Source organism: Gymnoscopelus microlampas, assembly GCF_963454915.1.
Source record: "Gymnoscopelus microlampas genome assembly, chromosome: 7".
NCBI lineage: Eukaryota > Metazoa > Chordata > Actinopteri > Myctophiformes > Myctophidae > Gymnoscopelus > Gymnoscopelus microlampas.
The window spans coordinates 26088265-26104411 of NC_139944.1; the positions used below are offsets into that span (position 1 = coordinate 26088265).

The 16147-nt window shown below is 42.1% G+C and overlaps 1 protein-coding gene across 2 annotated transcripts in view; it reads left to right on the forward strand.

Moving 5' to 3' along the window:
• eya2 (EYA transcriptional coactivator and phosphatase 2) overlaps positions 1-16147 on the forward strand; it is a 33946-nt gene that overhangs the window by 14347 nt on the left and 3452 nt on the right. For both annotated transcript variants that reach the window (XM_084063458.1, XM_084063459.1), the window contains 7 exons: positions 4324-4400; positions 4867-5050; positions 5262-5398; positions 5686-5769; positions 9997-10086; positions 14507-14565; positions 15545-15705. In XM_084063458.1, the coding sequence (XP_083919584.1) occupies positions 4324-4400; positions 4867-5050; positions 5262-5398; positions 5686-5769; positions 9997-10086; positions 14507-14565; positions 15545-15705 (792 nt within the window). The remainder of the gene's footprint in view (positions 1-4323; positions 4401-4866; positions 5051-5261; positions 5399-5685; positions 5770-9996; positions 10087-14506; positions 14566-15544; positions 15706-16147) is intronic.

Below are 16147 nucleotides of genomic sequence, written 5' to 3' on the forward strand. Positions count from 1 at the left end.
CTGTTTCATATTTGTCATGTGGCAGTGTCACGCAAAAGTAGCAAAAACAGACAATCTACAAGCTCACAACGTGCTGTGTTAGGGTTAGACACGTTGTTAACCTGTAGTTGTGCTATTTAAAAAAGAAATGTGCCTATAATGACATGCCCAAAATCGGGACGCCAGATTGAAAGTCTGTGAATGTTATAAATACTTAACCAATGAAAAGTATTAACAAGAGCTTGTGACTAAATAATAACTACATTGGACCCATTGGAACAAATTACAGTTTTAATGCATAATTGTTCACATCATGCATGTACTGTACATGAATAAGCACGGATCAGCATGCACGCATGGATGCATGCATGCATGAGCAAAAAGGAGCGGGGCATACACAGAGATACACACTCTGACTTTACTTTTAGTGGCATTCAGGAGCATCATAGTTTGCATTATAGTGGTCCTTGTGTTGGTGGGCATCCACCCTCTCCTCTCCTCTCCTCTCCTCTCCTCTCCTCTCCTCTCCTCTCCTCTCCTCTCCTCTCCTCTCCTCTCCTCTCCTCTCCTCTCCTCTCCTCTCCTCTCCTCCTCTCCTCTCCTCCTCTCCTCTCCTCTCAACCCCACCTGTTCTACATTAGCTGCGGTCTGGGCTCCTGGCGTCAGACTTCTCCCCACCCCTCCTCATTTCTGGGGGTCAGGCCCTCTTTCTCCACTCAGACCAACAACACAGCGTGTGTGCGTGTGAGAGACAGAGGGGGAGACAGAAGAAAACAGAGACAGAACGAGAGGGCGAGAGACACACAGAAAGTGGCAGAGAGGCGAAGAAAGGAGAGATTGAAAAGGAAAGATGGGCAAGCGTTCTTGCCAAAAAGGCAAACACTCAAATACGAAATGTGAGCGAGTGTGGCTTTCTACCCACGCACTGGCCGCATGCGCGAGCGTCTCTGCTTTTCGCATTCCTCAAGTCGTTCGGCGCCCAGAGCATGCTTCGCTCAGTGCGACTTTATGGCTTTCAAAGCAGCGTGAAATTGACCTCCTGTGTGAGAGGGGATAGGTTAAGGTGTGTTTTAAGGAGGGGTGAGCAGGTTTAATGTTGGCAGTAGAGGAAGGCACACTAAAGGGCAGAGGAATGGGGCACCGTTTTCACTCTAGGGAGAAGAACAAGACAGGGAGAAGTCTGGTCTTATGATGTTTTTAGGTTACACTTCATTTTCACATATCTGGATAGACAGAGCACAGCTCATGTGATAAGTTGTTTACATGTGTTGGTATAGCAGGTTTTGCATGTAGTATCTGTCATATTTGAATAGGAGTGTACACAGTCAAATCCATAGTGTTAATTTTACTCTGAGAGTGTATAAATCGGAACAAATGAACCCCGACGAGTCAATTTGGTTTCATATGTACACTCTCACAGTTATATTAACAGTGAGAATTACTGTGTGTATACTGTAAAATAATATGACCAACTCTTAAATTGAATCCAATAATTGTGTATTAGAAAAATGTGCATGTAATATTGCTCGATTTAGCCTATGTTTCTTTACAAACCAGTACACTCGCTAAACAACAAAAGAAATGTATTATAAAGAATTGTACGGTGGGCTGGAAAGATGTTTTGCTGTTCCCAAACTGAGAAAATTGTGCATAAATCATTAAGCTTTATTATAAATACTGTGCTGACTTCAAACAGCAGCAAACTGCCACAAAAACTGGATGTTTGTACAATTTCCAAATGTTTCCGAGTCATCCATCTGCGCAATACACAAAATATACAGATACAATAGGAACACACACCGATTAACAAATACACACATGCACACAAGCGCACGCACACACACGCACATGCGCACACGCACACACACGCGCACACGCACACGTACACACACACACACACACACACACACACACACACACACACACACACACACACACACACACACACACACACACACACACACACACACACACACTCAGACTCTCTCCACACACGCACAAACACGCAAACATGCAAACACATGCACAAACACGCAAACATGCAAACACATCTACTGTATGAACAACCCAAACCAAATGGGGGCCATGGGAGCCAGTCGGTGTTTACATGACAGACTTCTGGGTTCTTTGAAGTTGGCTGTGTTGTCCTGGGAGACTTCTGTGTTCTTCCACCACACAGTCATTACTCTCCTGTTTGTCATTCACTGTGGAACAAGAGGACACGTTACAGAAAGGAGAACAAGAAACCAGAATGACAAAAAGAACAGTAGAGAGTAAAGGAATAGGTAAAGCATAAACATCAACAAAAGAGGAATAGCGTAATGGATGGAGGCATGATGTATAATCTAAATCTCTACAGTTGATGACGTTGGATGCAGAGAACATTGCTGTAATACCTACCCCCCAGCGTTAGGAATTGTAATAGCACCATGGCTGGCCAAGTGAAGGGTATTAAACGGGTGTTTCAAATGTATCAAGCAGAGCTGATTTTACGCCTTTTGGTGCAAGTCCAAGTTAAGTCTCAAGTCAGTCACAAGTCGTAATTTTCGCAGCCTACTGTAAGTCCATCTGGAGTCCATGCAGCTCTGGTATCAATGTATAATACGTGATACCATTAGATGGATGTTTTGTCCTAAAGCACCATTCACACTGCCATAGCCGCATACATTTGTATACATTGTGTAAGTGTCGAACAAACAGTATATAATTAAAAGTGGGGGCAGAACATAATCTACAATATATAATCTATAGGTAAGGTAACGTCAGGTAAAACGTAAGGTAAAACTGTAATGTCCCCGAGGGGCAGTTTGCTTTACAGATAGTAGTCCAACAGAAATACACAATACATCATTCATACACAAACACAATACAAGATCCATATCACCAACAGTGTCAGAATTAATTATGGGGAAATGGAAGAAAAGAAAGAAAGATGAGATCAGATAACATGATTACGGTGTGATAGTTTGTTTACAAAGACTATAGCAGATGGAACAAATGACATTCTGGATCTCTTAGTGTTACCTTTGGGGAGACCAAATCTCTGCCATGATGGAAGAATCAGCATGTAAAGGATGTTGAGGGTCCTAAACAATGGTCTGTTGTTTTGAGATAACCCTCATGCATGTGCGGAAGGTTATTAACTTTGATGCAAATTCAAATGCTATATGTATAAAAGGCAAACAGTTTTTCTTTTTAAGGAAGTTGCTGAGTTTCAATGCGGACATGACAATGATGAAAATGTTTTATTCTACTTTTATTGAGCCTGTTCTTTCTTTTAATATGATTATCTGGTTTGGCAATCTTAGTCTGATAAAATAGGAACAAACTCGAAACAATTGTCTAGCTGTGCTGTAAGATTACTGGTGCTACTCTTTCAAGCGCAACTGGAAACATACCAAAAAAAGTGTCGCTCGCGCACATATAGTGCTCGACTGTTCACGCCAAACCCATAGCCACAGCGGTCGTCTGGTCAATGCGTTTCAATGAGAATTTGCGCGGAAAACCTTCTCCTTTTTTTTGCCCCGGAGCAGGGGAAAAAATGCCTCTGCATCCGCACACGGCCATTTGTACAGCTGCATTCATTAACATGGGGTCGGGAAAAAAACGGTGTCGGCACACTTGCACATTCTGTGGGTTTCAAGCAAAGCTTCTCCGCCAGGACGGTGACCATACACTTACGTATATTGCTGCGCTGCTGGTTCATCCGCTGGTGGTATGATGTTGATGATGTATCCATAAATTTGAAAGATAAATGTTAGGTAGAGCTTGGTCAAAGGATATGTGCAAGATAAAAATGTCATATACCCTAAATATTACTTATTTATAGCAATGTGGGTGGGTGGGGAGAAAAGTGATACCCAAAAGATTTTACTAAGATTAATTAGATAATATGCAATATGTTTAGGGTTATAAAAGCAAGCTGGAAAGGGAGACAGCAACAATGTGGAGGTATTTTGCCGATAGGTAAACATTAATGCCTTGGCTTGATAAGACTGATGGCGTGCACAACAACAACAGAGCAGTGTACTGGAGGAACAGGAGTGCTGCACACTTTCCCACCTGTATTGTTGTCTCTGCCATAAATCACAACCCTCAACTCCTCCTGTCCGCAGGGGGTTTCTACACCAGCACTTCACTCAACAATCCCACAGATAATGATAACAAATTGGCAAAAGTTGGGAACTTGTTTTTGCCCAAGTTCGATTTCTGAACAAGAGAAATTCTTTGTTGAGTTCTTGGTTTAAATTCTGTATTTCCCCCCAAAAAACAAACATTTTACCTTGCTTTTTGTGTTAACGTGTTATGAGACCGTGTTGATGTGGTTTTCTGCTTGTATCTCAGGTGCCGGTATCTCGCCTGGAATTTTTCAAGGCACCAATGCAATCGCCGCCTCAACCCCATTCAACCCTGCTCAACAAGTCAGTACCTAACCTCACACAGTATTTTTTACTGCCAAGACAATACAGCTTCATCCAGTCTGACTGCTTTCATATTCACAATTGGGAAGCTATTAGTTTGATGTCATGTTTAATTTATGAGTTATTGACTTTTAATTGCATACATATACAATATAATTTTAGTTTAGTGTTTGTCCCCTAATACTGTTATTTATACAGTAACTACAGCTTTGATTTCTTTGTGGAATCATTCATTATCTCTCAAAGCTGTAAAAAAAAAAAAGCATTTATTTTTTAAATTCAGTCAATCAATCAATCAATCAATCAATCAACCAATCAGACAACCAAACAACCAATCAATCAACCAACCAGTTTATAAGAGCAAATATCACTCCTTTAAATTAATGTCTATCACTTTGAACTAAACTCAATTTTGATTTGAATGATGGATTTTGATTTTGCTTCAATAATTTCTTTCTCTTGTCAGGACTTCTCAGCATACTCCAGTTACAGTCAGAGTCAGTACTCACCATACTACAACTCCCATCATTATAACAACCCCTACCTCACTGGTAGCAACATCAGCCCCGCCTCCATCACAGCCCCTTTAGCCTATCAACACCCAGAGCACCCCACCATGCTGCCCAATCACAGTCCAGATTCACACACGGGTAAGGAAGGACAAATAACCTATGCATGTTGTTGTTTGGAAAAATGTTTTCTTTACATATTGTGGTTCATTTAAAATTATTCTAATTGTGTGTGTGTGTGTGTGTGTGTGTGTGTGTGTGTGTGTGTGTGTGTGTGTGTGTGTGTGTGTGTGTGTGTGTGTGTGTGTGTGTGTGTGTGTGTGTGTGTGTGTGTGTGTGTGTGTCTTCCCAGGGGAGTATCACCCGCCCCCCAGCCCCCCCACCCCAGGTAAAGAGGAGGGTGTGTCAGCCAGAAGGGGGTCCGAGGTGAAGTTGAGGGGGAGGAAGAGAGTGAGTGACCCTGCTCCACCGTTGGACTCTGATATAGAGGTATACACATTACACACACAGCACACACACACACACACACACACTAGAATCCTCAGTGTAACACATGTACACACTCAGAGTTACAAATGGATAAATTAACACTGAAGATTGTACTGTCTGCATACTGTACACGTGGCTTCCATGTACACACACACACACACATGCATGTGAAATGCACGAGCGCACATTCACATGCGCACTTTATCACACAAGCACACACTCATAATCACTTACACACACCCACACAGGCATCAGGCTGAATTTCCGTTTCTCTTATTTCATTGCAGCGTGTGTTTATCTGGGACCTGGATGAGACCATCATCATTTTCCACTCCCTTCTCACGGGAACCTTCTCCACGCGATTTGGCAAGGTACGGCAATGCAAACCTCTTCCTCTACTTTCCTTCATGATCAAGACTGTATGGTGCGTACGTACCTCATCCGCTCGCACACGACACCACCAGTGTCTTACATAGTGTGCACACTCCCAATGCAAAACGCCCTCACTACACCCTGACCAATCTGATCCCAGCCCCGTTCAGATAACCCCAACCCCCCGCTGGTTGTCACGGGACAGCTTATTTGGCTAACCATCCGAGGGGTGACGGTGTGAGCTGTGTATGTGACCCCCAGGTCTCCTGCATGAGCGTTTTCACACGCTGGCTGTTTTGCCTTTCTGCCCTCTTGTTTCTTTACATAATGCACCGGGGGTTTGTTTGGCTGCCCCGACGTCCCGCGGTTTTGATGGACAGCCAGCGGGGACCTTCTTTACGTAACGGGTGCGGGCGGCCCAGAAGACAAGGGGAAGGACAGCAGCGAGTTTCTTGTTTTTGGCTCCGCTCCGTGTTTTGAATTCTCACGGTCCCCCTGGTGAGGTTGACGCGAGGGGGCTGATGGGGGGGGGGGGATAGCGGCGCTCCGTTTCGGATCCGCTCAGCTCCGCCAGGCCAAGCAGTGCATGCCATTGTTTCTTTTTCCTTTCTTCCCCCTGTTGTGGAGGGGTGAAGAGAGAGAGGCAGCAAAAGTAAAAGAGAGAGAGAGAGGAAAAAAAACAGAGAGAAACAGAGAGAAAAAAACTGATAGAGAGAGAGAGAGAGAGTGGATGTGTTGAAATGTGACTGATGTGCCAAGATTCCTGATTCCACCCACCACCCAGACTCCCCGCTGCTGGAACCAAGGAGCTTCGTCGGATAGACGCTGACTTCAAAACTCGGACACGCAGACAAGGAATTTGAGTGATCGGCAGCGGAAAAACAGATTATGACCCGGGTCCATAGCGTCGACGTCGCTTACAACCAAGCACTGTGTCCTTTGTCTCCCTCCAGAATTTACAGCTCATAATGTTCATCCTTGTACGAGGACTATTATTCTCACTGTCACTCAATAATGCAAGATATTCTTTCTTTTCTTTTTTTGGCAAGGTTGTTGTGGCATAGATTTCATCCCTGAAACAAATCACAGCTTCATCTCTTTCTGTTTTTTTTTGGGAGGGGGTTTCACTCTCCTCCCTTTCACACACACTCTCTCTCTCTCTCTCTCGTCCAGTTTCAAAGGCCCCCGTGTTTTCCCATGACAGCCTGATACTAGCAAAACTTTAGCCATAAACAAATGTTTTGAGCCTATCGGTTAAGGCAAGTCAGGGCCGCGAGAGCAGGCAAGACTAATGGCCGTGTTGAAAGACAGTTGTTTTCAGCGGCTCGGAGAGCCAGAGGTGAACTCAGGAGGAACATCAGGAGTTGATTCCCCTTGTAACAGCTCTTCCCTTATCTCATCTATCATTCTGCAGGCGACGGCACCCTGCTCCTTCCTCTGCTGAGCGAGTTTACTTTTCTCTGTTTTTTAACGCCGAACGTCCCCCCTGCATAACAATAAAAGAGAGGACTTGAATGGTTTGAGATGTTTTTTCTTCTTCTTCTGTCTCTTTTCTTTATTACCCCCTCGCCCTCCCCATGTTTGGTTATTCTGCTGCCGTTCTCGGCCACCGGGATTATCTGCAAGAGGCAGGACCTTGCTTTTATTTCTGCTCCGTGCCTCTGTGTTGAAACGCCCTCCGATCTTTTGAGGAAAGTGATTACAGATGATGATTATCTCCATTATTAAAAACAAGAAGGCCCTTGTAAGCTTTCAATGCTCTCTCTACACATTCATCTTCCCCTGTGCAGGTTTTTTTTCTACATTTTTCTCTCTCTCAACCTCTTTGTACTCCTACTCGTCCAAGTTTCCCATCCCCTCCCGTCCCCACCCCTCTCCTCCGCCCCATCTCCTTTTACACCTTTTAATACCCCCCCACCCCCCAAGTTTCTACCTGTTACACTCCCCCTTCAAACCACCTAATACCAAAAAAACAAATTTCCACCATTCGTTGGGACCGGGGAGAGAAGGAGGCAGGCCGGCTGTCATTTCAGACACACTAATCGGGCGCTCACCTTTGGCTGACGTCCCCGTCACTCCTGCCAGCCAAAGAACCACCACTGCTAAAACAACACACACACACACACACACACACACACACACACACACACACACACACACACACACACACACACACACACACACACACACGCAGCACACTTGCTTTTCCACTCTGCGCTGAAAACAATACACCTACATTGTTTATCCAACGCCAGTCCAGAGCTTGCAATTGGTTCATTGCCCGTTGAGTCGAGGCTCATGCTTTGCATATCAAACAACAAGTGTTGTTGGGTTGTTGGTGTAGTAATCCAACCCCGGAATATATTTCAGCAAGAGAGAGAGAGAAAGAGAGAACATCTGAGATAGGGAGGAAAAGGCACAGGGTGGTGTGAAGTGTTGAGAGAAGGGCTGCAACTATCAATCATTTTCTTAGTGATTATTCTATTGATTACTTTTTTGATTAATTGAATAATCAATAAGCGTGTTATGTGTTTATATATATGTACATATTTATAAATTATATTTTATACTCACTTATTAATTTGATTAAAATCAATCTTTTTTGTTTGTTTGTAAATTAAATCAATTATTTCGATTAACTGTTGTACCCCTAGCTGAGAGTAGAAAATGTTGACATTGAGGAGTATATCTCCTAGAAGCAATCAGTTTTCCTTAACACTGACCAGGTGAAGGATTATGCCACATACATATTTATACATATATATAAATATTATTTATTTCAACATCACTCAACAAAAATATCAGATTTTCAAATTAAATAATTTGACTTTTCAATTTTCAACTGAAAACATGATATACAAGTGTCTTGCTCAGGGACACTTCTTAGACTCATAAGCCTCTATATCAAATCAAAATGAACGTGAAGTTAGGTGAAGTGAGTAGCACAATAGACGTTGCAGCTTTATCAATATGATGATTGAAATTCTCTATTAGGAGTAACCCCTTGAGATGTAGCATCTCGTTTTCGAGGGGGTCCTAGACACAATGATACAATGTATAATATACTTTTTTTTTTATTAAAGAAGAAAAAAAAAAGAAAACATTAGACAACAAAATAGAAACTACAACAACCAAATCAACCAAACAATATCAAATACGACAAACTAAGTACAGTACACAAACAAGAGAGATGACAAAATACTAATAACAAACAAAACAATTATTACACTCCAGGCAAGCATAAAGAATGGATCATTAATTCAAGATCAGATAAATCAATGTAATAAATATCATAAATGTCATGGTAGTATACAGTATATTTAGAGTAATGATTAATGGTTAAGTGTTAAATTGCCTTGATTAATTATAAACATATGTACTCTCATGATAAGAAGATAATATGAAGGTGTTGAGTGTAAGAAAGGGAGTGCAGAAAAGCACCAGGCGAAAGAGAGACAGTAGGAGTCCGCCAACAAGACAGATCCGTGGAGATAAGACAGAGCAGAAGCAATGATTGACAGATAAATAATCACACTTCCTTCTTGCGCTGATGAAACCTGTTTGCAGCGTCAGTCCAAATGAGGACTTGGCAGCGGAGCTGAAAGGTTGAGTGAGAGGTTGTTTGCAGAGACAGACGGGCGGCCGGACTGACAGGGAAAGAATAATGACATGAATAATGATGATGACTCATCACAGTAAACAGCAAAAAAAGAATATCAACGTACCCATGCCATTATGCTCAGTCCTTTCCCTCGACAGTCTACATCTCATTTCTTATCCTAACCATGCAACCCTCAAACCATATAGCGAGCTGCACATAATCCTCTGTAACTAGCTCAGGCCACAAGCCAAAAAAACTGTTTTAGTTCCTCCAGTTGCCCAAGGCTAAATGGAACGCTGAAGTGCGCACAGTTGTGATTGCTTTGATTTAAATTGTCTTGTATTAAATGAAGCTGTCTTGTCATGTATTGCCTTGCATCACTGACAAAGGAAAACGTGGATGTGCTTCGGGATTTCATAGCACAAAGCTTAAAATAACAACAACAATATGGCGCTGGAGTTTTAGTTTAGTTAGAAAATTGCAGTGCAATTTCTCGTCGTCAGTGAAGCTTGCGGCACTGCCATTCTCACTCTTGTTTGTATATGTCAGAAAATAAAATATGGTGTAAGTGTTAAGTGTGGGTTGGAAAAGGTTATTAATGTTGTGGTTCCGTCTGGGTTTTCAGGACTCTTCCAAGGCGGTGTCTCTGGGTCTGTGGATGGAAGAGATGATTTTCAATCTGGCAGACTCAAGGCTTTTCTTCAATGATCTGGAGGTGAGATTTTTAATCAAAGGCTATGAGGCCTTTTTCCCCCTTTAAATGCATATGAGACCTTTTATGATCATTATTGGGTTAATAATTGTGGGCAATGTGGAGCGGAAAACGGGAGTATCGTTATGCGTCCAAAAACGATTCAAAGAAGACAGCAAGGTAGAACTGAGTTTTGTGCAATTTATCTTCCATTAGGATTATTTTCTTATTTTTTTACTTAATTCATTTTGTCATTAAAACAGCTTTTTTCTTTTTGGGAATATACTCATCCACTTTACTCTCCTACAGTATGTGTGCATTGTCGTAACATTGATGTTAGGCCTAATAGTAAACAGCATAGCAAAGGGCTTGTTACAACTTGCAGGCTGTTTTCCCAAAACTGGCATCAAATAGAATGTTAACTGTTTTACAAGCATTTCCTAATGCCTTATTTATACTTGGTTTGGCATCGTATCTTGCACCTAATATAGCCAATCTACAAGCTCACAACGCATTACGCTGTGATGCATTGTGAGCTTGTAGATCGGTTATTTTTGGTGCGAGACACCGAAAAGGCCTTGGGTAATTGATCAGTAGTGGGAAAAGTATATCAAACTTAGGAGTCTATGTTGGCTGCTACTGAACATCTGCACTGTGACCAGTAGATCAGTCCAGAAACTAATAATCTAAATGTTTAATAGTTAACATATGAATGCTGGGCCCAGAAAATAAATGGAGGCGTATTCTAGGAATCTTCCAAGGGGTTATTAAAGTGTAGTTTTACTACCTGTCAGTGACTGAACAATGTAAAAGCTTTCTATTCTGCATTCCTCTGCTTTGTTCTGACAAAGAGAAGGATTATACACACACACACACACACACACACACACACACACACACACACACACACACACACACACACACACACACACACACACACACACACACACACACACACACACACACACACACACACACTTATACTTTATACTTATACGCACACACACACACGCCAGCCATGCATTCTACATGCACGCACACACATGGACGCGCGCACACACACATACACACACGAATGGACGGACACACACGGACACGGACACACACACACACACACACACACACACACACACACACACACACACACACACATAGACAAAACAAGGACACTTTGTGCTGTAATTATAGCTGTGTCTGTGTCTCCAAGAGGGAAATTAGTCACATGGGAGTGGAAGCCGTGTACTGTAGAAGAGGGAAGGCGGCCAGCAAAGCCATTTACAAACTCAGTTTTATCCCCTCTTTGTTGTCAGATCTCAGTAAATCTCGGTAGGCCACAGCAGGCTGACAACTCATGTCAAGTCTTGTAGCTCAATTATCTTGTCCATGTCTTGTGCAGTGGTGGAAAGTAAATTTACTCAAGTACTGTACTTCAGTAAAATTTTGAGGTACTTTTACTTTACTTGAGTATTTCCTTTTTATATATACTTTATACTTCTACTCCGCTACATCTCACAGACAAATGTTGTATTTTTGACTCCAGCTTTAGTTACAAGTTATTTTGAATTATTTTGAGGTTAAGCTACCCATCAGCACATGAAGTAATTAAAATCAGCCCCACCTTTACCAGCAGCTGCATTATTTCATACAGGATGATGGTGTACCTGCTAGGCCTTGGCCTGTCGCACCTCCAACGGTGCCGATGGAGGACTATGCATGGCAGGGGCGTCCGCTTCCCTGAGCCAGGCCTAAACCTGACCGCATACCAAAAATTACTAATTACAATGTAATTATATGAAATGGGCCATTCTGTATAATTAGTACTTTTTTTTATGGTAATAATGTTTTACTTTTACTCACACATTTGAACTTCTTCCACCACTGGTTGTCAGTAGCTACATAAAAATAAATAAGATAAGATGAGATAAACCTTTATTGATCCCAGAGTGAAATTCCGGTGTCTTAGAAGTAAGTGTCAAAGAACAAAACAATTAAATGAACAATTAAAAATAAAAGTTAAATAAAATGATGAGCTGATATCCGCACAGGGTCCCTGAATGACTGAACATGTGCACAGTCGATCAATAAATGTGAACGTACAGTGAATATAGAACTACATAGTAGTACCTACAGTATATCAATATACATCAGGGGCTTTTCAACATCATTGTTGCTGTTATAACTGTAATATACTGTACAGTAAATATACCAGGAGATCACATCATTAACATCAGTGCGTGCGTGCGTGCGTGCGTGCGTGAAACCCCTGTAACGTCAGAGAGATGTGGAGTGTGACTGCTGTGAGTTTGAATGAGTTACTAAAGAGCTAATGCTAACATGTAGGGGTGCAACAGTTAATCAAACTAATCAATTTAATGAATTATTTAAAAAAAACTCATTTCGATTTTTGGAGGGGAAATAATTGTACTTTTTTTCTTTCATTTTTTTTTTAAATAGTGAAAATTCAGGTTCTTGATAGATGTAATATCTTTGCTATTTTTGTGCGACACTTGTATAAAATCAGACTAATCGAATTAGTAATTTAAAAAAATCTATTAGAATTAGTACCAATAGAATAATCGCTAATCGATAACTGCAGCCCTACTAACATGCACAGTGCAGCCCAGCAGGGTCTGGTGAGTGGGTGCTGCTGGGTCACTGCCCTGGAGAACTGGGGGGGATATACAGATGGAGAGAACAGTAGTGGTGGTTGCGGGGTGGGGGGTGGGGGGGGGGGGGTGGGGGGGGGGGGGGGGGGGGGGTGATGAGGTAGCGTCTCACTCTGTTGTCTCAGACTAGCTGAAAGGTGATAGGAGGGCCTGTCTTCTCCTCCTGGGTCGCTGTGTGACAAGTACAGTAGTAGGAGTTATAGTGGGATCACTATGTGTGTGTGTGTGTGTGTGTGTGTGTGTGTGTGTGTGTGTGTGTGTGTGTGTGTGTGTGTGTGTGTGTGTGTGTGTGTGTGTGTGTGTGTGTGTGTGTATTTACTTCTGTCCATATACAGTGTGGTGTGTGTGTGTGCACTGTGTGGGTATGTGTCTATTTTAGATTTGGTAGGATTTAAAGGCTCAAAGCATCAGTCGGTGGGTAGACAGACTGCAGGAAGAGTGAAATGAGAATAACAGATTTGAAAGATCACAGACTCAATATTAAAGTGCGGACTAAGAGCAGTGTTGGTTGCATGGATGATGGCTTGTGTGATACACATGGGTGTTAGCTTATCATGAGAGACACCAATGTGATTTCAGTTAAGTGTTGATTTTACTCATAGTCATTAACCCATTAACTCAAACGTTATACGCTTACTTACATTTGGTTATACGTTTGGTTACATTTGTTTTTACATGGGTTTCATGGGTTTTTTGTTTGTGTTTGTTGTTGTTTTGTTTTTTTACAATGAATGATTGCTACACTAAGTTACAAAACACTCTGCTCCACAGTTTCCACACACATTCAAATGTGACTGTTTTCAGGGTTGTGATTTGAATGCATATGTGTGTAGGGGGAAAGTAATATGCATAGTCAAATTCTCAATATAAAGAGTGGCATTATTCCCTGTGTTTCCCTGACCGCGTTGACCCAGAGAGGAATAACACACAGCCAGCCATGCATTCTACGTTATGATGGGCTGACTCACATTTACAAAGCTGAAATGTTTTGGGGGAAAAATTAGAAAAATTGTTATGTTTTTTTTAAAGACAAGGAAAAAGTGAAAGAATTTTAATACATGAAAAACATGAAAAGGAAGTCGTCTGCTGTGCACATTCATCACCACTACATCTTTATTGTGTTGTCAGTGTTGCTTGCTGTTATATAACAAAGGAACTCTCTGGACAAGTGTTCCTTTGACCACAAACACCAAATCCACAGTAAAGCATGTAGAGGCTATAGTTGTGTAAGAACATTTACATCACTGGTTCTTAACGTGGGGTTCGGGAGTCCTTGAGGGGTTCCAGGGGGGTCCCCAGCTAAATGATTGATATGGACCTTTGCAGGTCTTTAACCCACAGAGCATATGAAGCGCTATGAGAGACAAAGTACCACTGAGGATTTTACAGTGTAGATTGGGCTCCCAGAGATAAAAATCTAATCCAATGGGGGTCTGTGGCCTAATGCATATCAAACTGGGGGTCCTTGAAATGAAAAGGGTTGAGAATCACTGGTTTGCGAGGTTCGATCGGTGTGGCACTGCAGTGGCAAGCAGTGTGGTTCTGCTGAGTACCCGCGTACCCGCTCTGCTCTCTGGCGCCGCGCTGTCCCACGTCTCTGCAACTTATTTCCTACTGCCTCATGTTATATACTTTTTTCTTTCTTTCTCTCTTTATTTCCTCGCCCCCCCCCTCCGTTCCCGGAGGCTCTCTTAAAAGAGTGAGAGACCTGCCCGTACAGAGCTCCGCTCTGCAACAGATCTCTCTCTAATATATCCTCTTTCATTTTCATTTCCCAGGAATGTGACCAGGTTCATATTGATGATGTGGCATCTGACGACAACGGGCAGGACCTGAGGTAAGGCTCCTACTGTCATTTATGCCTGATTGATGCTTGGAGTCGCGCGCACGACGCATCACACTGCAACGCGTTGTGAGCTTGTAGATTGGCTATTTCTGGTGCGCGACACCGGCGTGCAACTGAGTATTACTCTAGTCTAGGCTTTACCGTCCCACAGAGAGAGACAGCCTGACAGTTCTATTGTGGCCTTCATTCTGAACCAGACTTGCCCCTGAGCTTTACATTCAGCGCAGGATATAGCAGTAGAGTGTGTGTGTGTGTGTGTGTGTGTGTGTGTGTGTGTGTGTGTGTGTGTGTGTGTGTGTGCGCGCGCGCGTGTGTGCGCGTGTGCGCATGCGTGCGTGTTTTATTCTTTCCAGCACCGTAGTTATATGATACATCATAGTATTTCCATAATTCTTTCAGATCTCATCATCTTAGCTCTCTATCTGTCTCCCGCGCTCCAGACATTTTATTGTGTAAACTTTTTGAAGCACTTTAGTGGAGGTTTCAAAGTGATTTGAGAAAGAGCTCAATTGTTACCATTATATGTACGTCTGTGTCTGCGAATTCTTTCTTTTATTGAATTTTATTGCAGAGACTTTTCACTTTTTCCCCCTTTTTTTCCTTTTTTTCCTTTCTTTTTACAATGAATGCTACTTTAAGTTACATTACACTGACAGCTCAGTAGTAACCTTTATGCATAACTTTTTACATGCCATTGTTTCTGTAAGAATACATACATAAAGTCAATTCACAGATTGCTTTATTCAAGGCATTTAGTAAGAAATATGAAAACAAAAGATTTATTGACAATGGAAAAAATGCTGTTTACATAACATATCTGAATTATACGCAACTTTGAGTACTTAGAAAATCGCTAAATAAATCTGAGGTATTATTATTATTAAGCTATGGGGAAACAAAGTTAGTGTCCACCAGTTCTGATTCCCATGCTGATTCTGTTCTGATGTCCTCTGTTTCATCCATCCTGCAGCACTTATAACTTTGGGACAGATGGCTTCCAGAGCCCGGCAGGGGCCGGCTCCCTGTGTCTGGGCTCCGGGGTCCATGGAGGGGTGGACTGGATGAGGAAACTGGCCTTCCGATACCGCAGAGTAAAGGAGATCTACAACACCTACAAGAACAATATCGGGGGTGGGTTTGATTCTTATTACACTTCTAAAACATTCTCATGTCAAGGACCCCCAAATTAATAATTTATATCATTGCTGACGGATGGAAACCTGATGTCCAAAACTGTTTGTTCAGGATTCAAATAAAAAAATTGCTAAAATAGCAGATATTTGAGCTTGTAGGTCTGCTATTTTTGTACTTCAGTGTGACACTGTAGCAAGGCATTAATTTATGAAGAAAAACAGCAACAATATGTATTTGCCAGGGCACCCCCACTTTGAGATCCAATGTAAGTTATTATACATTTCTAATGGTATGGTGAAGTCAAATATAAAATCTTTCAGAGGGATCTCACTAGCAGGAACTGCAGACGAACTCAGGTCAACTTAAATGTTTTGACTGGATGTCCTGCATGGTATCATAACAGCAACCTGGTAGTAATCTACTAGTTAGTTTGTGGAAT